We start from the raw sequence: 24,768 nt of genomic DNA on the forward strand, positions 1-24,768 counted from the left end.
GATTGCTTGGGGAGAAGAAGGACCTGACAGGCTGGCTCCTCTTTACTACTTGTCTCCAGCAGCCATTTTGGAGGCAGGTGAGGGTGGTTAAAGAGAAGAGAGACACCTCTTGTCAAGGTGAGGGTAACTGGACTCTTCTGACAATTAAAATGGAACTCTCTCTCCTACCCTGGAGAAAACAACTGAGGGTTACAACTCTTTCTGCTGCTAGAAGCCAACTCCCCTACCTTCTCTCCAAATAATGGGCCAGGGTAGATTTGCTGTGAGTACCTGAACTGTCCCAGTGTCTACAGGGTGTGGTTGGTTTTCCAAGCATGTCAGTCAGGCTGCTGGCCTAGTAACTCCTCCTCTTGCCTAGTCCAGCCCCCACTGTCCAGATTTCACCCACACAGGATAGGAAGTCAATTTCTGCATCAATTTCCTCACCTCTACATCCATGCTGCTTCTTCAAAACAGCAAGGAGGCAACAGCAAAAATAGAGAGGATGATGATAATAGTGATTGGTACTGTGTGTGATTCAACTATTATTGACATTTTATTTATGCTTTTCTTTTTCTCCCTTTTCCCTTATTGCAATTTAAATGAATAAGGAGGAGGAGAGGGAACTATAGCTCTTGTCTACTGGGAGCTTTCCTGGAAGATTCTATAGTCATCAAGAGAGAATTAGTGGGATGACAAGGCAAAAAGAAAAAAAAAAGAAAAATCTTTGTGAAAATTAACAAATCTGGAATAGGGTGAATGTTCACAACTTCAGCAAAGTAAGTTTAGGTACACAAATGCTGACATTTTGCACTACAATCATCCCGGTGATAAACTGTCTAAAGCCCAGATCTTCCAAGCTTGGTGAGTTAGACCCAGATTTTAAAGATATTTATGTGTTGCTCTGCTCAGGGTTGCAAGGCCAAACGCCCAGATCCTCAGAGATATTTAATTTAGAAGTCTAACTCCCATTGATTTCAATGGGAGTTAGATGCATAAATACTTTTGAGGATTTGCACCTAAATAACTTAGGTGCCCAAGTCTCATGTTCAGAAGTGATTTAGGCACTTAGGAGCCTACATTTCATTAAAAGTCAACAAGGCTCAGATCCAGAAAGGGACTTGGGTGTCTAAATCCCACTGCAAGCCACAAAAACCCTCATTTAGCTGCTGCCTAACCTTGTCGGTGCCTAAACTCACTCATCACCAAAATTTTCATTAGAGTTCCCTAACTGCCTAAGTTTCTGCCTGTGGGCATGCACATTGCTCAGGAAGATAGCTAGACATTTATGTCACACCTAAGCTCCAGCAGGATCCTCAAATCAGGTAAAGACAGGCTATTTTGCCTGTGGGGCTAATTGGGCAGGTGTGTTCTGAGCACAACTAAATCCACACAAAATGGCCAGAAAAAAAGCTTAATTATCCTGTTTAACCCAATGGTTAGAGGACTCTGCTGGGATGTGAAAAACCTTGCTTCAATTACTTTCTCTGCCTGATGACAGACAGAATTCAACAGAGGTTTCCTACCTCTCACGGGGTGCCCAACCACTGGACTATGGGATATTCTATGTGGGTCTCCCTCCGTCTCTCCTGTTGAAGCCATTCCACTTTGTAAAAATAATTAAATATACATTGGACCAGACAGAGAGTGAGAATGACTCTATATAGTCTGAGGGTAAAGGATCCCTGTTCAAATCTATTCTCTCATCAGGAAGAGGGAGAACTCAGCCAGGGTCTCCCATATCCCAGGTGAATACCCTAGGCTAAAGGTGTTCAGGAGGCCTCCTCCTCTACAAACACATTCCCATTTTGTGTGTAGGTAGGTACATGTCCTCTCTGTTCTTGCAAGAAATAGCTTAGGTGTCTACAGTGCCCGACTCCAGAAGTGTTTCCAGCCATGGGTCCCTCCTGCCTAGAGTTAAGCACCAAACTCCCTGAGAGAGGCATGACTTGGGGCACACCCCTCTCTTCAGCATCTGCTATTGACCAGCTTAGGTAGCTCCATGTCTAATATGCTGGATTTGTGGCTCCCATTCTCAAGTGCCTCTCTCTCTCCACACATTTTATAAGGAGCCTAGACAACTAATGCAGGGTTTATGGATTCCACTGGGTGCCTAAAAGTTAGGCAGTGCTACATTCAGCATTGCAATGCCCAAGTCCCTTTGTGGATCTGGCCCTGAGCCTTTACCCAACCAAAACTGTTCCCACTCACTGTTCCCACTTCAGTTTCTTATTAATAAGAGATTATTCTGACTGCCTCACACAGGGATAAAGTGTTACTGAACACATACAGGCATGGTTGTGACTGAAGCTGAGGGAAGGGTCCAGAGTTAATGAAGGAATAGGAACAGAGGTGTAGCTAAATTTTTGCAATTAATATACAGACACACCAGCTGTTACACCTCAGTGGATTATTATCTCTATAATTTTCATAAGTAACCATTATTAGTAACAATCATGACCACTAATATATCAGGCATGATATATAATATGTTTTGCAGCTATATCACCTGGCCTATGATCTACTCAGTGCTTACTCCCTGATCAATGGCAGGCTAGGTCAAGCACCTGGATGCAAGATCTTCAAAGAACACCTAGGAGTTGTAAAAGTGACATTGATTGCAGTACTCTTCCTTTTCAGGTTAATACTGAGATAATGCTACAGAGCATGGGGTCAGGGAGCACTGTGGTAAAACAGGTGCCAAGTTTCAGAAAGGATGTAAAACAGAGGTCCTGCCCATGTGTGGTCATTAAAAAAAGATCCTACCCACTCACAGTCTACAGTACTTGTAGGAGCGCTGCTATCCACACAAATTTCATCTGAAGTAATTGGCCCTAATGAATGCTATTGCTAATAGTCTCAGCCAATGCTAGGGACGGGATCCACAAAAGGGCTTAGGCATTGTAATGCCAAGCATCAAGCCCAATGACTTCCCCTCTGGATAAATATTTAGTCGTTGGACCAGAGAGAGAGAGAGAATGGGAATTACTCTGTTGCCCCATGATTAGGGCATGCACCTGGTAGGTGGGAGACCTTGGGTCCAGTCCCCCTGCTCTTTCATAATTTTCCACCGTAGAAGAGCTTCAACAGGAGACACTGACGGAGCACCACAGCAAAACATGCCATAGCTCAGTAGTTAGAGAACTCCCCTGAGAGGTATGACCCCCGTTCAAATCCTCTCTTTTGTCCACTGGCAGAAATAGGGGGAATTGACTGGGCCTCCCACATCCCAGGTGAGTGCTTTCACCACTTGGCTATAAGTTATAAGGTGGGCCATTCCTTCTCCAGCTGTATTTTGAATGAGACCCAATCTAGTAGGCACCCTGAAAACACACCAAATGCCTACCTTTCCCTCGTTTGTTGCGGATAGGTACCCCGATGACTAGAGGAAGACAGCAGTGTGCATACCCAGAGACTGAAACATAGGCGTATATGACATTTTTACCCTGAAAAACGTTAGGCACCTAAACACAGTTAGTGCTTAAAGGACTGGCAAGAGTTTTATGGAGCACAGTAGAGCCAAAACCAGGATTTAGGTGCCTACATCTGGGGTTTAGACACTTCAGAACTTTTGTGGATCCCACCCTACATAGGTATGAAGACTCAACTAGGTTCTCATTGGAATGGATTTTCCTTCAGGAGCTTGCAGTCACTGCATGCCACGCCTGTGTTGCGCACCACAAAGTACTTTTTCCCATTTAAGTTTACACCTTACATCCAATTTAAATCTTTTCATTCAATTAAAAAACTACTTTAAACATAATTCAATAGCTTTACTTCAGTGATACATAATGAAAGGAAAGCATACAAGAATGACATATGTTCTCTTTCTGAGGTATGCAACTAAACTATGCTCTCTTCCTTACTGCCACACTACCCATTTTGTGCTGTGACAGGGGCCCCTTCCTCCTCCTGCATAGTCACTCCTCCAACAACCTCTCTACAGCCTCTCTTATCACTCTTCTAGTCTTTTATCTTTTGCTATTCTAGCTCAGTCCTGCTCTGGTATGCATGAAGCTGGTAGGCAGAACAATGAGTGAGGGATTCAGTAGAACTGGTCAAGGAGAAACATTAGTTGCAAAAATTTAAACAAAATAAACCTTTTGTATATTTTATACAATAAAATTCTGGCATATTACTATTTGAATTGTAACAAGGTCTGATTTTTTGGGGAAAGGAGTTTCATATGGAGCAGCAGTATATTATAGGAATTGTATAGGCACACAATTACTTTATCACAACTCACAAAGCTCCAAGCCAGTATTTTAATTTTAAACCAGCACTTTCAGCAGTCTGAACAGTGACTTTCCATATAGCTTACAAATTAATGGTGTAACTAGGAAGTACGTACAAATAAATTGATACAGGACAGAGAGGAGATTGTGAAAAGGGAAGAGTAACAGACGACTTATTTCATAGGAGGGTAGGTGAACTAAACTAATCTGAACTGCTTTAGTTTATCACAAAGACATTTATTTCATTATACTCTGCGGGCAAGTTAAAGCACGCCAAGGCCTTAACATATTCAAGGAGATGAGTGTAGCGGACAAAGGCTCCTTCAGAGAGCAATATTTAATAAAACTTAAAGTAGGTCTCAGAAGAGTCGTAGAATGTATATTAACTATGGCACCAACACTTGAGATACGCTGTTCATATGCACGTGTTTTAAAGTAATTGCCATCGCACACACACACACTAATTTGTTTTTCAAGTTTTGTAAAACACGTTTTAATAAAATTATCGTTTAGCTAGAATAATCAAGTTTCATTATTTATTCTGATCAATATTTACACAGAGAAACAGAAGCTTAAGTAAGTATGAAAAAACCCTACGATTATAGAAGGCCGATTTTCCTCTAAATTCTTCAGACATGGTACTACAAAATACCGTGTGTGAATCATAAGGCAGCCAAAAAAAGTGTGTGTGTTTTGTTCTAAAGAGAGATTTAAAAAGAAGGAAGTGATTCACTGGTTCAGGGAGTTACAGATTATTATAGCAACCAAAATGAGAAAGCAACTTTCCCTGCCAAATATTTGAGGAAGGCATGGAGGAAAGGAAACTAGAAGGATATATAATCAAGTTTTGAAAACCAGGTGGGCAATTTTTAATTGTACGAAAAAACAAATAAATTAGAGAACATGAGGAGAAAATGGGGGTGGCACAGCTCCATTTACAGAAAATAGTCTGGAGATGACATTCTGCAACCCCCCAAAAAACACAGTCAAAGAGCAGGTATTCAATAAGAACATAAATGTGGAAGTGCAATAGCCATCGCTAGGCACAATAAAAGACAACTGAGGATTCCACAGCAAGTAGATCAAGAGAAGAATGAACACTGGGAATGCGTTGAAGACAGTGATAGACAGATTTAAACATGAGAGTTGAAGGAAGTAAAAGATGTAAGGTCTAGGACAACTATAATTTCTGGTCCTGAGTAGACATCTAAAGTCTAAATTACTGAGAGTGAGAGTAGAACCAGAGATCTAGGACTAAGAGGATCAAAACAGAAAGACCAAGCAAGTTTAAAAAAGAGGGAAGGTTAGGTATCCTATAAAATTGTAACATTCCTTCCCATCACCTTAAAGTCTTGATGCTGTGAGTTCTAACTTGAAAAATATTATCAAAATTATTCTTGTACCAGTGATGACCACAAGGATTTTAAGGTAAATTATATTGCACTAGAGCCAGAAATAAGTTACTGTTACTACGGTATTAAAAGATCATTTTAATATTGAAGATTGTTAAGGGCCTGCTCTTGCAGCTCTTAGTGAATGATTTAAGAATGAATTTCCTGTGTTCAGATGTTTTCCACCATTATATTGTAACAACACACTATCATAGAATCATAGAAATGTAGGCCTAGAAGGAACCTTAATAGGTCATCTACTCAAGTACTATAAGCCTGTATTATACTATTCTTCTGCTAAACCATACAAGTTGCTTGGGCATTTTTCTTTCTAAATTCCTCTTTTCGTTTGCACTTTATACATCTACTTTATAGGGAATGGTTCACAGAACACAGTAACTTTTATTTACTAGAAAACACATTTGGGCAGGTCACTGATTTTTTGTACCCATTTTACATCACTAATATACTTTTATTAGCCAATTTAAAGTGGCTAGTAAGGGTAGTTTCAATCTAATAAGCAAACAAGACATTCAGAAACTGACATTCTAGAATTCCCATTAAAGACGCAGCAAGATGAACTGCAAAGCAAAAGTGTAAAGAGGACCTATCACATTAGAGGGGTATATTCCCCTAAAACATAATTAAGATGCTTTTATGTATTGATATTGGTTTAATAAATGATACTGTACATTTTAGATCACAATTAAATTTGTACACTGGATGCTACATACTCTTTTAAACCTCAATTATATAAAACAATAGTGAAGTTGGTACAAGTATTCATCTTTTCCCATAAATATATCTAACTCCAAACAAAGTTTGAAGTGTGTGGGGTTTTTTGTTTTTTTAAAAGGTTACATAAGTACCACCTTCTCTCAATCAAAAGTTTAGTAATTAAGTTTTAGGGGACCCATCCCACAAATAGTGGCATCCAACCCTAACTTTGCTCATTTGATTAGTCCTACTAAAGGTAATGGGACTACTGATGCAAATAATGTTACTCCTATATGTATATGAGGTTGGTCTTTCAGACAGCAAATAGAAACTAAAAATTAAAATAGCGTCCGTTATTTATGTAAGCGAAAAATAGTTTTTACTTAAAACAAAGTCTGATAAATAATTGAGTAGCTTGTTTCTTAGAATTCTGAAAAAAACCTCAGTACCAAAATTTAAGAACTTTGAAGAGTAACTATTTACAGTACAAACAATGTGTATATTATATTTAACTGCATATTACAAATCACATCTAGGAGAAGCGTTTTGGTGTGTCAAGGATTTATTTAGCATGACCTGTGTTTTTATGAATTGGAAGTGCCATGTCCAGATAAATTATGCAACAAAGAACAATGAACAAATCAATAGTCAAAGATGTACAGAGAATGGAGTTGCAGATGATATCCAATCAATTCAGGAGGATTCCAAGAATTATCAGCTTTCATTTAAAGTGCTGTCAAAATAAATCTGGCACACAAACTTTTCATTTTTTAAACTGATATACATGGGTACTAAAACCTAGTAGCAGGCTAACAAATGTGCCATTGTTGGGTCATCTACAGGGCTATTATGGCCTCTATGAGATTTGTTCACTCCTGCACAAAGATAACTAGACACACAGGTCCAAAAATCAAAACTGAGAAGGCAGACAGGGCAATGCCAGGAGGTGACAACGTCCAGAATCCATTCCTCCCTCTGGGACGAGCCTCGCCTCAACATCCAAGGACAGGAGGCACCTGTTGCTGTGAGGCCCTTTCCCTCCTGCTGCGTGGGGCTCCTTGGGGCCTCCTTCAGGTGCTGCGGCTTCTCCTGCAGGAAGTTCCCGTCCGTGCCTACTTCCGGGACCCACAAAACCTGCGGGGCGGAGGAGCCCCGCTGTGAGGCGGCCCCAGGGTACTGCCAGCCGGGCCCGCCTCAGGCACCAAGGGGGGGTTGGAGAGAGTGATGGGGGGCCCCTCACCCCGGTGATCTGGCTGTAGGGGGGGAGGTCCCCAAACCACTGCGGAGCCCAGTCAGCCTCCCCCTGGTTACAGGGGCGGCACCAGGCTCCTCTTCTCCGGCGGCTGCTGCTGCTGCCGCCCCAGGGGCGGTGGCTGCTCCCCGTCCTCCTCCTGCAGCAGTTCGTCTAGCTCCCCGTCCTCCTCCAGCCCGTCCTGGGCCCGGCGGCGCCGCAGCTGCTGCAGGGCCCGCCGGTGCCGCTCCTGCAGCCGCCGCAGCTGGGCCGCGAGCGCCGCTTCCTCCTTCTCCTCCTGCGGCGGCTCGGGGGCGGGGGCGGGGCCGGGGCCGGGCCGGGGCGGCGCGTCGGGCTCCGGGCCGGGCCCCAGCAGCGCCTGGCGGAAGAGGCTACGGTTCTCCCGGCGCAGGCGGCGGTTCTCCAGCCGCAGCCGCGCGTTCTCGTCCCGCAGCCTGGTGTTCTGGCGCTCGCGCTCCTCGCGGGCCCGCACCGCCTCGCTGTGGCTGGCGGCCAAGTCCGCGTATCGCTCCGCCAGCTGCTGCGGCGAGCCGCCCGCCAGGCCCCGCCAGCCGCACGCCGCCTCGCCTCCGCCGACGGCCGGCCCCCGGCCCCTCCGCGAGCCCGCGCCGAGCCCGCAGCTCCAGCGCCGTCCAGCACCGCGCATGCGCCTCATCCGTGCTGTGCCGTCGCGGCTCTGGCTCCGCCCGCCTCCTCGGCGCAGCCGCGGAAGTGAGACGCTTAATGCTGACGCAGCGTTATGCAAAGGAGGGGGCGGGGCTATAGGCTGCTGGAGCGGGACGGAGCAGCTGGTGCTGCCCGCTGTCTTTGTGCCTGCCCTTCTAGGGCCAGAGGTGCAGGAGGGGCCGCAGGGGCGCCTCCTCTCCCTTTTTAAAATATTTTTAAAATAGCAGAACTCGCCCACTAAATCATGTGGGGAAGGTCAGGGCACCTGCTCTGAAAATACAAAGCACCAAAGCGATCCAGCAAGCCACGCTTTCCGCAATTATTACAGAAGGATTCAAGCTGCTGATTACTATTTCATCATTATTTATTTAGTGGTGACAGTATGCCCCCACCTTATACAGTATACACGAAGTCCCCGTGCCAAAGGGCTTACAATATAAAGGCCTGATCCTACAAATGATACTGAGCATAGCGATCATACTGGGGTCTGCATTAAGAAAATCCAGTGCAGGCTCTAGACTTGAAGATCTAAACTGACAACTAAATATGTTTGTACTGCTTACTGGCAGGGATAGTTCCACTGAAATAAGTGGAATTTTCTAACGGAAGACTGCCGTGTGAAAAAAAACTAATTTACATGATGACAGGTTTCAGAGTGGTAGCCCTGTTAGTCTGTATCAGCAAAAACAATGTGGAGTCCTTGTGGCACCTTATAGAGTAACAAATTTATTTGGGCATAACCTTCCGTGGGCTGAAACCCACTTCATCGGATGCATGGAGTGGAAAATACAGTAAGAAGATATATATAGCAGTACATGAAAAGATGGGAGTTGGTGATTTTTCATCCTGTTGATAATAGCCCACTTTAATTGATTTGTCTCGACCCCCACCCCCCGCACTGGGTAAGGCAACTCCCATCTTTTCCATGTACTGCTATATATATCTTCCTACTGTATTTTCCACTCCGTGCATCTGATGAAGTGGGTTTCAGCCCACGAAAGCTTATGCCCAAATAAATTTGTTAGTCTATAAGGTGCCACAAGGACTCCTCGTTGTAATTTACATCAGTAATCCCACTAGAAAAAATAAAAGTCCATATTGTGAAGGGTCCAAATCAATGTAATTCCACTGAGTGCAGATGTAAATACAAGTAGGATCTGGGCCTTAGGCCTCAATCCTTCTAACATTTATCCACGTAAGTAACTTTCCATGACTGAGTAGTCCTACTGGGTTCATTGGGACTACTCATATGTATATAGTATTACATGTGTATATATATATATATGTTCAGGATTGAAGCATCAGATTGTAAACTCTTTGTGATAGAGACCAGGTGTTACAGTATGCTCTGCATAGCACTGAGCCACTGTCTGGGCCTGAGCCAAAGCCCCATCAAGGTCAGTGGAAAGAATCCCATTGATTTTAACGGATTTTTGGATCAAGTGGTTGGTGCTCAACAAAACCGTAAATAATTTTTTAGAACTGTTTCTTCCATAACAGGCAGGTGCTTATTTACATTTTTTAAAAAATTGAAAATCACTGTAGCCTGGAAGTAATCTCGGTATTGCTATAAACTAATTTTGCCAGATCGGCTGGTCAGCAAAAATGAATTTACAGCAAATATTTCCAGTAATAAACTCCAAAGAAGAGGCTGACTGAGAACATGAAAATAATTTAATGCAAATAGGTGACCCGTCTGATTTTGCATTGAAATAAATAGGCACTAAAATTTAACAGTTTTACTGTTTCTGTTTAGAAAATTGGTAGATGTGCCTATCATGAGGGCACGCTGGCACTTTATATCAAAATAAGGGCTTGATCTCAAAAAGAGCCCCATGCACCTCTGTTGAAATTAGTCAGAGTAGAAAGCACTTAACCCCACAGTGGATTAGGCCCAAGAAATTATTGTGGAGTGAGGTGCAGTGTAGATCTTGGGCTTTGTGTGATCAAAGCACTTAGGGTAATATTCACACTGAATAGTACCTGACATCATTGAGTTTAATGGGGTTACGTGTGGTAATATTCAGTATGGTTAAAGGCATCACAATCTGGCCCTTATTATTTGTTTATTCATATATTTGTCAATTTCTTTTTTAAAAATAAATCTACTCCATATTGTAGGCACATATACAAGGAGTTAGTAAAATACAGACAGAAATCAAAGGACCAATTTTCACATAAACATCATCCTCACATGCCAAAACTAACTTTGTCTCTGCCTCAGATTCCCCAGCTATCTGCAAAACAACCCACTGAAATCTTAGATGAAAGGTGCTATAGCTATATAAATACAAAGTATTAAAGTTATGATTTGGGGCAGGATTATATGCAACAACATAGGCAAGCATGAGCATAAGGAACCCTGTATTGTGCAGCTACCTGCAGGGCAGGTCACAGTGAGGAAAGGAGAGTAGCCTCCACAGAGCTGCTATGCCTTGTCCCACAAAAGTGGACAGGGAGTGGGCATGCTGGGAAGGGGAATGAGCACAGTTTTGACTCTGCACTTGGTACATTGCTGGTGCAGTTTACTTGTCCCCTGGAGCAAATGAGGAACAGGGCTGAACAGTGACTCAGAGTCACACCCCCACCCTATAATAGGTATTGTTTAAAACAACGGCACTAACTGTCAAGAAGTAAAACCTGCAGATATAAAAACAAACTAATCCTATTTCTCTGCAAAAAATCTCACAGAAGCTAAATCAAATAAAAAATCCTACATTTAAACTTAACTAGGCCCCAGTTCAACAAGTGCTTCATGCATAATTTAACTAGTTTATATAATCCCATTGACCTGAGTTTCTCACACGTTTGCAGGAACAGGGCCTTACTATAGGCTTCTAGAGAGAAAAGAGTGGTACAGGAGACGGCTCAGCATTTCCACAAAAGCTTTTTTTCAACGGAAAATTGTTTGTTGTGAGTTTTCTTTTTTTGACAAATTTAAAAATTTTACAGCAAGTGTCTGCTTCCCTCAAAAAAAAAATCTTTTCCCTTGTTCCCCCCCGAAAACTGAACACCCACTATAGGCTGCTCCAACAACTTGAAATAGCCTGGACATAGGAATGATTTAGTTGGGGATTGGTCCTGCTTTGAGCAGGGGGTTGCACTAGATGACCTCCTGAGGTCTCTTCCAACCCTGATATTCTATGATTCTATGCCACACCAAGTCTCTCTTCGTCTCCTGAATTGAAGGCTTCTGTGCAGAGAATGGCCAGCCATCGTGACTCTGTGCCTACCAGAGGACTCCCCAGGTGCCAGGACAATTCCGTGGGTACGCTCGGTATGATCACTTTGATCACTTATGATCACTTATGATCACAGCTTTAGCAGCAGGACAGTGGGGTGGGAGGAAGTTTTGTTTCATGGTCTCTGTGTGTATATAATGTCTTCTGCAGTTTCCACGATATGCTATGCATCCGATGAAGTGAGCTGTAGCTCACGAAAGCTCATGCTCAAATAAACTGGTTAGTCTCTAAGGTGCCACAAGTACTCCTTTTCTTTTTTCTTTTTATACATTTAACACTAACAATCCAGGATGAGACGAAAGTTTCCTTGTCACTTATATGTAATTTGGAATTGTGTATCCCTGCAGCTGATCTCACCTATCAGAGCCAATTCTGAGCGTAACCAAATTAATCAATTGACTTTTGCAAAACAAGATTGCGCTTCATAAGAAAATACTAATCACAGCTCCTTTGATACAAGAAGGAACACTGCTGGCACTCTGAGGAGAGATCTGTGACACGATGATAGATATTCTGATAGCATCACACTGCTGACCCTTTTAATTGGTCTTCATAAGTGTTTTTTGAAATCAGGAGGAAATTCAGGCATTTTAAACTGATGATTCCTATATAAAAGAGAGACGTGTTGATAAAGCTTATGTCACCTGTATTATTATTGTACATTAGCTTGAGTGTGAGGAAGCACAGCATACCTATTCTCAACAGTTCTGCACAATGAACAAGTCAGCTGTGAATAATGAGAGCCTGATTCTGCTCCCTCTTCACCAGTGTAAATCTGGAATAACTCTGTCAACGTCAGTGGAATTATACTGGTGTTGACCTGGTGTAAGTGGGAGCAGAAGCCAACTCTGAAACTAAAGATTTACAATACAGTGTTGGGATGGGGAAGAAGGCTTGGTAAGTCTTTACTTGTATCCTCCTTGTCAACCAGCCGTAAGCATTGTGTTTGAGTTGTCATCATTCCTTGAGTGTCAGGAGTGTTAAGAAATGGGGAATATTAGACGTTGCCTTGTCATCCCTGGAAGATCTGTAGTTTTGGGCATTACATCAAACCACCTTGTTTGAAGTACTGAGAGGATAGGGTGAGTGATTTGGGAGGTGCCCACAGGTATTTTCTGTTTGCTGGTTTGCTGATTTTTATTGTATATAGCCTCTTGGTCTGAAGTGCATCATCTTCTTGTTTTCTTTAATCTCTGATTTTATTATCATTACATACTGAAAAGTTTTATAAACTACACACGGAGTTGCTGCTGCTGCTGCTAATAGTCCTTCCAAAGCCCACACTGAAGGTGGTTTATTACCAGCGAACAGACTTTTTAGTTGCTATCAAGAGGCCTTATTGATACTTGACAGAATGAATACCACTTTATTGAAATAATTACTACAGAGTTAAGATTCGGTAATATTGATTGTGTGTATTTATTCCTTTGATATGGGCAACAATATTAAAAGCCATCAAACACTAGCTTCACTATTTGACAGCACCATTTAATTCTAGCAATGTGTTGCCATAAGAAGAATTAAGATATAAATAAAGAAAGCATGACTTCCCAGCTTTAATTAGGATTCATGTTGCAGTGATATTCTGCCTCAGAATACCATGGATCAGAATGGAGAAACTAGTTTTAGAGCAGAAAATACTGGGGTGACAGAGGGGAAGAGCCAGCTGTGGGGTAGATAATTTTCTGCAAAAGTAGAGTTTCTGAAGAGGATTGGAAGGAGTTGCATTACAGTCAGTTTAAAATGTTCTCCTACTGCACATTAGCCATTTCATCAAATAGCAACAATGGGGCAGAGTAGCAAACAGAAGGAAAGTGGACAGCTTTGCCCGTTCTCATGCAGAGTGGCCATAATCAGTATTTCAGATAGATACATTTCTAATTCCAACAAGGTGACATGAATTGTCGATTGCACCCAAAATGCGTGTTCATTCAAAGTTGCATTGTTCTGAGTCTACACTAATTTTGTAACAATATCTACATACAACACATGGAGGCTGAGAAGAGATTAGATTTCTGGGGCAGCAGGAACTCAAGGGGCTCCTTTGCTGAACAGCTGTTCTATGTTGGATATGCATGTTGGAGTTAAGCATTTAACTCCCATTGACTCCCAGCGGGAGTTGAGTGCCTGAGTAGCGACTACCCTTTGCGCATTTGCAAATCTACCCCTAATTCAATAACATGCATGAGTGCTACATAGGTGACAACAGGGTAGAATAGCTCTCTCTCCTTTGTAGGGTTACATGAAGGGCAACAATGTAGGACAAGCAACTTTCTCTTTATAAAACCCAGTCCCCTCGTTTCTCACCTCATTAAGTTTTCCTTCATTTTATCACAATTATTATAGCAATTTCTGGAGAACCCAAAGTGGATCAGGGCCCCACTCTGCTGGGAGCTGTACTAAGATAAAAGGCAGTCCCAGCCCAGAAAAGCTTACAGTGTTAAAGACAGAATGTAGCAGGTAGATGTATTTTTATATCAGAACATCAAAAGAATAAATTGAACAATGTTAGGTAAGTTACGGAACATAAATGTGTCTACAAAACTTAGACCTATTTCTGCTACCATCAAAGTTAATGGCAAAACTCACAGGATTGTGCCTTTGGTGCCTGTAACTGGAGCTTTCTTAAAAAGAAAAGGAGTACTTGTGGCACCTTAGAGACTAACCAATTTATTTGAGAGTAAAAAAGCATTGTCAACATTTTTCATGGCATACACCACATCTTAACAGAAACATATTTTCAAGGTCATTTCCCCACCATTTACAGTTGTCCACACTGTTAGGGGGCTTATTCTTTCACCCACTTACTTCCCTGGTCCTTCTCGCATGAACAGAGAGCAACAATACCCGAAGTCCAAAGGTGCAAACAATTCGATGTTTATTGGGGTGAACTTCCAGCAAGCATGATTCCAGTTTCCTTCCTTAGTATCCTCCTTCCCAGCTCTGACACCACAGAGCCTTACACCTGTGTCCCTGTTCCCATCTCCCCCTTTAGCCAAACAGGATTCCAGTTTCCCCACTCCCATTCCCTGTTCCCATCTCCCCCTTTAGCAAAACATGATTCCAATTTCCTTACCCCCATTCCCTGTTCCCATCTCTCCCACACACACACCCCCTCCCACCCACCAAGGCCCACTCACTTCCTCATTGACTACAGATTATATAGTAAAACTTCAGTTCTGCTTAGCTATACCTTAACCAATCATTTTCCTGAAATTTAACTAACCAATCCTAACATATTGTAACATGATTATGTAACCAATTATATCCCACCACCTTAATTAGTTTACACCCAGCAAAATTAATTATACAGCAGACAGGAACAATCACAGAACCAGACAGAGATTATACAGACAAACAATAGCAAAGTGGGAACTATAATGACAAAACAATACAGAAGTGAGGATTTCACATCCCAGTATTGATAAGTGAGTTCTTGCCAGACAGGACGCTGTTTCCTTTTACATTTTCTAGGCACTTCCCTTTCTCTGGAGGTGATAGGAATTATCAGGACAGGATTGTATTCCTAACAGCCCAATAGCACCTTCTTTCAATGTGACTAGTTTGGAATGTGAGGATGTGACCTGTCGCTTCCTAGCTTATGGCTGCCTCTGCTGCTTAGCCAAAGGCCTTAGCCTAAGAACAGGGCCTCAAACTGTCACAGTAAGAGAAGGCCCTTACACCAGCAGACAGTGATTTTGATTCTTTTATACCTCTAGAACTAGCCAAGTGATAAGAATACCCCTAAATTCTTAAAGTACAGGCCTTTGCAGACAGGCCTGAATATCTATATCCTAACACACACCACTTCCCCTTCCATTCGCGATTGAGGAGACCACCACCTCCCCTCTCTCTCTCTCTCTCTCGCTCTCTCTCATTTGTGATTATATAACATCCCTATGGCAATGAGAACTAATTGCATACATGGAAAATTAATATTAGGAAAGGATATAAGGTTTTAGTTTCTTTGATTGTGATAAGGGAGCTGGAAAAAGAGGAGAACATGTGGCAAGCCAATTCTCTGTGGACCATCAGCAATATTCCACAGAGCACAATTGGTCTACAGATTACAATTTGAAAACCTCTACAGGAGAAAGTTGTATACTCAAGAGTAAGAACTGTGAAAATGCAAATTCTGAGCCAGCTTCCTTTGGCCATCCTCCATTCCCTACACTCTCACTCCCCTCTCCCACCCCATAACTCAGAATGAAAACAATTAAGAAGATGTGGTCAGTTTCTAATATATCAGCAGGCTGGTGCAAGTAATTTAGTTATTTAGGATTAAGAAACACCAATTATTCTTCTCCTGACTTGTCAATTTGTATAAATGGAACTAATCAACCCCACATCCATCATGATAGTGTAATAGACTTTAAGTCTGTACATCAAATGTTCACTGAAGTTAATTATTTTATTGAAGTCTAGGACATTACATGGTCTACTTCATAGACATCTTCAAATCCAAAGTGTTTTGTGATGTCATGCCATAGAAATGCATATTCTATTGTACAGGGAAAAAAAAACCTAGATGAATAACAAAAGAATCTAATGCTCTGAAAACCAAGAAATGTTGGGATGGGGCTGGAGGAGACCTTCTAAACCTTTAAGACTTTTTAAAAGCTTTAGGAGCCTGATCCAAATAGGAAGCTTTCTATTAACTGCAACGGGTATTGGGTCTAGCCCTTGCTATAAGGTGAAATTAAAATAAAAGTTTTTCATGTGGAATTTCTGTCCTTTTCCCTTGTCTCATCCATTTCTAAAAAGAACTTTAGTCTCAAATGTCGTAAGATTCTGAATTCTGGAGCTAAAGCAGTGCTATATTGTTTGAACATATAGATTTGGGGCTCTTTCCATTTCACCAGAATGTGTAACTCTCAGATTACTACTTAGATTTTTTCCATGGATATTTTTGTTCCTGGTTTTTAATATGGTTATGTACAATTAAGTTAACACTTGTGCCTGTATCCAATAACCTCAAATCCCTGAAATAAAAGTATATAGTCCAAATTAATTAATTTTGTAAAATCAGGAATTTAAAGACTATAATAATAAATATTGGCTTAAATTCAAGTATTCAAAATTAGTACTAAGATTCATGAATGGCATTTAAATCCAGCAGTAATGATCTATTTTCTACATTCTGTCTATCCACTATGGACCAGATCCTCAGCTGATGTAAATCAGCATAGCTCACTTGATCTGCCCCTATGTATCTTTATTACATATGCATGATGCTTAGACATCTTTAACGTTGTGGAAGGACAGGAAGTCATATAATCTAAAAATATTTCAAATCACAGGATAATTTTAAAAGCTCTGACTCTGCATTCTTTGCTCATATCAAAACACCTGCAAAGTCAATGAAAGTTTTGCCTGAGCAATGATTGTGGGAAAAGCCTAAAATGTCTGGGTTTGGAGTGCTTTTAATTTAACAAATTTCTTTTCAAATATTTTTTATTTCTGCAGCTGGTACATTCTAGGATTTCCCCCCCGGCAATTTAAATAATTCTAATCTGTTGTGAATTATCAGACATCTATTTACAAAGACTAGAAATACATACCTTACATCTACCAGTAGAATTGAAATTAGTATTATAAGCCTGGACCTGCACCCTTCATTAGGAGTACTTCATTAGATCTGATAATTATTGTGGGATTGTCATATCTTTTGATCATAATTTTTTCAATGCTACAGTCCTCTGATAACCTCTCATCTTTAAATGCCAAATTTAATGGGAAATTGCCCTTTTATTGTGCGTACTGCTTTAGCAGCTCACAGAGAATTTCTTCTGCAAAGGATTTTAAATGCTGTTAAACCCTATTTATGACTTTAATAGCTTTGCATTAATGAAAAAATCAGATACCCTTTATATACCCACCTCAGGGGTTCAACTAGATGTTCTATTGATGTGAAATAGAGCCAAATTGATTTCTGCTAAAGATGAGAAAGTAGTAAAAAACCAAACTGCCTGTGGATAATAAAATGACTTGTTTTATCACAAATATTCACTGAAAACTTTATCAACACTATCCCTCAAATGGATGTCCAAGGCTGAATATTGCCCAAGCTATATACGGATGCCAAAAAAAAAGGTCTGCCTATGAAAAAAAAACTCCATAAACATCTTGATGAGTTTCATAAAGTGTTCAAATTAGAGAGAGTGACTATCAAAACATCCACCTATCTGAATGGCTGATTTAATTCAAGTGGTTCAGTAGTCTCATTCACCTGAAATATCCATTGTACAATGTAGTAGGTCTCAGTCACCAACAGCTGGGCAGATATTAACAATTTCCAAAATATTTGTTCTTAAATTGGGGGGGGGGGGAAATCTGTTTTCCCCTTACAGAATACCCAAAGACCTTGAAATAATAAACATTACAGAAACTTGGTGTAATGACATAAAACAATGGGATACGTAATACATGGTTACAAATTATACAGGAAAGACAGAATAGGCCAAAGCGGTCGGAGAGTAGCAAGATTCTGTAGACTCTAGTGAGATAAAAATTCTGATTGAAGAGGACCACACAGCTGAATCTATATGAATACAAATCCCAAACTGTAAGAATGTAACTATATTAGTAGGGCTGTACTACATGTCTCAAGGTCAAGAAAAGGAAACCAAGAGAGTCGAGAGAGACAGAGAACAACCGAAGAGGCAAAAAAAAAATCTAACAAAATGGTGATAATGGTGGACTTCAGCTACTTGTATATAAACTGGTCAAATGGCACAAAGGGACAGAGATTAGGGAAACAGTGTCTTGATAATTTAAGTATTGCTTCTTGAAGCAGCTAATTCTAGAGCACGCAAGAAGAGGGACTATTCTCAACATAGTCTAAAGTAACACATCGGAGCTAGTTCAAGAAGTGTCAGTAGCTGAGCCACTAAGGGTAGGTCTAGTCTAAAGTTCTGTTGCTCTAGTGTAGATGCTTCCTACATTGACAGAAGAGGGGTTTCCATCTATGTATGTAATTCACCTCTCCAAGAGGCAATAGCTAGGTCTACGGAAGAATTCTAACTAGAAGAATTCTCCAGTGGGCCCTGTATCTGGCAAATTGATTGAAATGGTCATTAAAAACAGAATAAAAATACACCTGGAAGATCATGATGTGATAGAGACTAACCAGCACAGATTCTGCAAAGGAAACTTGTGTGTCACTAATCTCTTACAATTCTTTCAACATGTCGATAAAGTAGTGGGTACAGGAGAGCCAGTTGACATAATTTATTTAGTCTTTCAAAAGGCTTCTAAAGAAATTAAATAGTTACAGGGTGAGAGTCCAAGAATTATCATGGGTCAAAAACTGTCTAAGAGACAGAAAGCAAAAAAGTAGAATTAAAAGGTCAATTTTCATAATATCTAAAGATTAACGGAGGGGTGTCTCAAGATGCTATAATGGGTCCTGTGTTTAATATATTTATTACTGGTCTGGAGAGTAAACAATGAGACAGAAAAATTTGCAGATGAGACAGTTATTCAGGCTAGTCAAGACCAGAGACCCTTACCAGGAACTTCAGAGAGATGTAAATAAGATAGATGAATGGGGAAAATGTGAACAAATGAAATTTATTGTGATACATGCAAAGTAATGCACATTGGAAGAAAAAAATAAGCTATTTTTACACCTAACATAGTTCTAAATTAACTATCAACTCAAGAAAGAGACCTAGAGACAGATCAGTGACGACCTCTGTTCAATGTGCAGCTGCAGTGAAAAATTCAGAGATGTTAGATTGCATAAGGAAAGGGATGATGAATAGTATGGAAATATTATAAAATCATGGTGTGGCATGAATACCGTGTGCAGTACTGGTCACTCCATCTCAAAAAGGATACTGCAGTACTAGAGAGGGTTCAAAGAAGGGCAGGAAGAATGGCCTGGAAAATCATATGAAGAGAGACTGAAAAGACTGGAATTGTGTACTTCAGAAGGAAGTCTAACAAGAGGTCGAGTGCATAAAATAATGAATGATGTAAAGAAGGTAAATCAGAAACTTCTGTTCTCCCTGGCTCAAAGAACAAAGGGATATTCAATAGTATTAAAAGGTGGGACATTCAAAATTGACAACAGGAAATACTTTTTCCACACACCATGTGATTGAATTGTGGAACTCATTGCCACAGGAAGTTGTTGAGGCCACAAACTTAGCATGATTCAAAAAGGGACTGGACAGTTCTATGGATAACAAGAATATCAAGAGTTGTCATAATCAATGATAAAAAATTGTGGTAGTGATGTTAAACCTCATACTTCAGGGTTTATACCAATCTCTAACTATAAGAGACTACGCAAGACCAAATGTAGGGGGGAAATTACCCCATATCTGTCTAGTGCTATGTTCTTCCTTCCTCTGAAGCACGTAGTACTGGCCGGTGTCAGGGACCAAATACTGGACTAGATGGACCTCACATCTGATCCGGTGCAGCAATTCCTATGTTCCTAGCACAGTCGGTGTACTTACTTCCTATTTTAAGTACAGTATAGGGAAAACTGTGGCAACTGATAGTATATGTTGATTTCTTAATGTCAGTCACTGTATATGCAGCTGGAATTGGGCTATAAACAAACAGAATTTCAAGCAGTAGGTCTCAACTGAGCTGTCTGATTGTTGGGATGCTAAAGGATGTGAAGAGCGGAGGAGCTCCCTTAAATGAAAGAATGTTTTTAGGAACTGGATTCCTTGACTGCCAATAAATAAAGTGAATAGACCTTTTTTTAAAATCGGACCCAGGCCATCTGGTTCCTTTTCTGAAGCCTCCCAAGAGCTTCCACTAGCTTCCTGAGTTCCCATGATCCTCTATTCTGCTAACACCTGCCTCTGGCTTTCAATCAAATTATTTCCTGCAGCTGGATTTCCCAAACCCAGAGTTTCCCTGTATGACCCCCTCTTAGCTTCCCTCCACCTGCATGTTCTCCTAACAGTCACCTAGCTCACACTTACCTGCCCTGTTCCATCTCTCTCTCTTCTGCTCTAACCTTCTGCCACTTCACCAGGCTTCAGATGACTCCCCCATCTTTACAGATCTATTGTTTAGCTTGGCTACATTTCTACTGGCCCCAAGCACACCATCTTAAGTTCTGATGAGAGCTGGCAAACTGTGGAGCCTGACTTACCACCTCACACCATACTACTGCATGCCAGACCTGAGAGTGGACACCTGGGGTCCAGTAGAGACAAAGGAATTTCACAATATTTGTTAAAGGCAGAGAAGCTTGCCAGTGAAAAAGAGGATACTAGATAACTGGTAGGGTGACACTTCGGGTGTTCTAGGGCAGCACCAGGAAGGAGTCAAGCTAGAATAAGTAACTGGGAGGAATGAAAAGGAATAACTGGGAATGGATGGAGGAGGTTTGTTTCAGGGATTTGGATAAGCATCTGAAATTCTGTATGCTTATCAGAACTACCCAGTTTTTTGTACAAATTTCTATAGTGTTCTCAGGAACGCTATCATGAAACTGAGTCTCAGCCCCAAATATAAATAACGATACATATACAAAAAACATATTCTGGATCTTTCCATGGGCCAGAGGGTAACTTTGGGTTTGGCAGTAGCTGAACCCTCTGTGGGATAGCTGATATACATGCAATTACGATGGATGCTGTTTGAAATACTCCTTACATCCATCAAATTGTATCATCTGTATGCAGGAAACACCATTCAGGCTTGAAAACCATATTCTAAAGTTTCAGCCTAAACATTTCAGTGAGTTCTTTCAAAATATCCAGCATATGTATAACAGCAAGCAAAAATACAACAAACATTCGCAGACTCTTCAGTTATTTCTCAGGCTTTATGGAGATGCAGAGACACCACAGTATAACCTTTAGACCTGAATTCTTAGCTCAAAGACCTTAAGCACAGATATGAACTGTAATTCTTAAAGGTTACATATTTTTATATTAACCAAGGGATTGGTAGCATAAAAATAGTTCCCTTTGATCTTGCTTTAAGGAGAAAGCATTTTTGAGCTCTAGCAGCCAGTCCATTTTGTTTCCGATTCAATTTTTATAAATAGTAAAATATTAATATTTAATCTGGTTTACTTTGGGTCAATAGGTTATTTCACAATGGTCTCACACAGGGTCCAGCCCCTTATTATTGGTGACCAATGCTACCTTTCAGGTCTTTTAATTAATTTAAGGTAGATCTATGTGAACTCTTAGAGACTCATAAAAATGTATTTTCCTTGCTCTTCTTGCATACATTAATCAGCCAAAGCCGTAGTATGGGTATATGAGAGTCCCAGAGAAACTTCAGAGGAGTGGCTGCTGTGGCCAGGATACCTGATGTTAGGCCATGAGAGCCTAGTAGCAGCAAGGGGAATGCAGGCAACAGCAACTGGGGGAAAAGGACTAGCCTTATGCTAGGATCAAAAGAATTTTACAAACATTAACTAATGAAGCACTATAGCAGCCTGGTGAGGTAGATGTGTGTTGCTATACCAAATCTTAAGGCTGTGAATTTAAGTGAGTTCCCCACGTTCACTCAATGAGTCTGTGGCAAAGCTGAGAATATAAACCAGTCTGCCTTCCTGTCAGTCCTCTTCTCTAATCACAAGACAAGCTTTAGAACACACACATTAGATCAACCACAATTATATTTTCATGACTTCTAGATTTTAAACTTTTTTTTCTTGTTCTTTCTGCTTTTGATGTGACCACAAAGAGTCAGTAATGAAAGGTACTGTATGCGAGTGAGAGCGGAATCACAGGAAGGCTGGTCTTAATTTGATTGGTAGGGTCAGTGTGGGTTCTATAAGCCAGTTTTGGAAGTTACTCACTGGATTCCAAATCTGGTATGCATGCATGACTCTTGTCTTTTCTGAAAATAAAATGTGTCAATATCACAACAACTTGTGTCTGCCTCTTTTGGGGGGGAACAAGAATATAAACAAACAATCACACCTTTGCCTCACACTCTCCTTATCTCCTATTACTGAGATGAGCTTGTTCGATTTACACTGCCCAGGGAGGACTTTTGTATATTGGCCTATCTCTTTTGATTTCCTGTAATAAGCATTAATTTCTGTGAGATTTCTAAGCCATTGTAGAAGAGCCACTTGAAAGAAGGAGGGAGGAAAAAGAAAAGAAAGGAAAGGCCTGTGTGGAATATTGTCGTGCTCTGTCAATATTCAATTTGTTAGCACTATGTCAGAGAATATTCTAATACTATGTACAAGTACCCTGTTCTGAAGAAAAAACAATGATAGAACCTGAACATGATGAATTCTGGATCATGTTTTAGTTTTAGGATTTTATTGAATTTGCAAACACACTAGACATTGCAAATATCACACTGAAATTTTATATCAGGCACTGCTCTAGAAAAAAGGTAGCAAAACCAACATGGCTGTGTGAGATATGCAGAAAGAGCAAGAACAAAAGAAACAAATGTAAACCAGAGATGGGGAGGGCGGAGGAGATTAATTTATTAATATTTTGATTATGTCTTCAAACAAATAACTGCGAAGAAAGGAACGTGTCAGAGCAAAACAAATAGAAGGGCTGGAGAAAAAACCTCAAACAACTGAGTAAAGTTGATCTCACAAATGTCCTGATTCACAAAAGCACTTAAGCACATGCTAAAATCCAGCCTGTGCAGAAAAACACTTAAATGCATGCTTACATACTTTTCTGAATAGGGATGCTTTCCAGAATCAGAGCCTAAAAGAGAGGAAAAGGCTGACCTAGAGAAGAGGACCACTTAGGACAGATTGTGCTTACTTTATGTGTACTTGTGAATTCGTCCCTTCATTAATTCTTGGACTTAGAACTAGAAACTCAAAAGAATTGTCTTCAAGAAAAAAGAACAACAAAGAAAAATAGCAGCCCACAGAAGAGGACTGCTTATACAATAATAATATCCAGATACCTGTACTGGAGTTACGAAAGAGTAGGAGAGGAGCAAAAGAAAATGGTGACTCATGCTGATAGGTAGGATGCAAGGTTAGGTTATCAAATAATAAAATCTCTGGTACCCTGGCTTCCTAATGTGCTTATAATGAATCACCAGTTTACTTTTGAAAACGGAAAGTAGCCTTTATGGTACTTAAAGTAAAGCGTAGAAAGGGAAGAAGTTGCTAGGGACTTGCCATATGTCCCCCCACACACACAAATCATCTGCCACAGATAACAGAGTGTTTCAATTTAGAACACACAATTCATCGTTGATAACGAAGAGCGCTACAAAAGTTTGAGCTGTGACTATTTGATTCAGGATCAGACAGAATTTAAAGCAGCAAGTCTGAAAAGTCCTGCTTTAATAAGGAAAGACTTTCAATGTTCCTGTTATGAGGACATGGGTGTGAGAAAAATAACTAACCACAAGGGGATACAAAAGTCTAGCTGTTCTTGATCCCCAATTAAAACTGTAGAAATAGGGTCCATTGGTCTATTACAATACAGCCTTTATTAAACATGAAATCGAAACTTTTGGGGCTAATAATAAATGATGTTTGATTTTCAAGAAACGTGATTTAGAAACCATAGACACCCACACAATAAATAAGAAAAAAAAAAGGATAGTTAACTTCCAGAGGATTTGCATCCCTGGATGGTTAAACTAAAGCCAGTGAAAGGACGTGTATAACACTACATTAATACAATATTATATTATAGTTCTAACAAAGGGAAACATTTATCTTTTCATAGATTCTAAGATCAGAAGAGAGCATTGTGATAATCTAGTCAGTTTTGCTCTGCATAAGTGATTGAGTAAAAATGTGTGTCAGACCCAGGTAGATAGGGTGGGCTGGTTGTAAGTGAAGATTGCCGTCTCTCATTTCTGATTGTAAAACATTAAGAGGCAAATCTTGAGGGCTTTAGATGCACTAAGGTCATTACAACTAATGGCATGAGTAAGGCAAGCAGGATTTGGTGTTGTGTCTAGACTGCAAGCTTCCTGAGGAAGGAATCTGTAATTTCACTTATCTATAAAATGCCATTCATCTACGTAGTGCTGTATAAAAAAATAAATAAGAATATTACATTGTTCTTTACTTCTTTTTCCATGCCTGATGTGTTAACTTCAAGTGGAAAAGATCTAAGTTTAAAAAGGGAGTTTAAAGTAACAAAAATTGGAAATAGTGGGTTCTATTCCCACCTCCAGCACTGGCCTGCAGTGTGACCTTGGGCAAGTCACTGCACTGTGCCTCAGTTTACCCATCTGTAAAAACGGGATAATACCATCATCATTTGGAAAGTGGTTTGAGCTCTTCAGATGAAAAGCACTATGTCAGACCTACGTATTAGGTATTATTATTAGTTCTTCTATGTCGG

General features: G+C 40.6%; 1 protein-coding gene across 1 annotated transcript; it reads right to left on the bottom strand.

The window, feature by feature from the left end:
- Nucleotides 1–3,852: 3,852 nt before the first annotated feature.
- On the bottom strand, nt 3,853–8,229 carry TUSC1 (tumor suppressor candidate 1). Its single transcript, XM_074952102.1, has one exon. It carries the CDS (start codon nt 8,227–8,229, stop codon nt 7,630–7,632), a length of 600 nt encoding a protein of 199 aa, XP_074808203.1. The 3' UTR covers nt 3,853–7,629.
- Nucleotides 8,230–24,768: the final 16,539 nt, after the last annotated feature.

This window comes from Natator depressus, chromosome 5 (assembly GCF_965152275.1).
Source record: "Natator depressus isolate rNatDep1 chromosome 5, rNatDep2.hap1, whole genome shotgun sequence".
Lineage (NCBI taxonomy): Eukaryota > Metazoa > Chordata > Testudines > Cheloniidae > Natator > Natator depressus.

What these genes read in the sequence shown, in the direction of transcription:
- TUSC1 (XM_074952102.1), bottom strand. Translation starts at nt 8,229, where the DNA reads ATGAGGCGCATGCGCGGTGCTGGACGGCGCTGGAGCTGCGGGCTCGGC.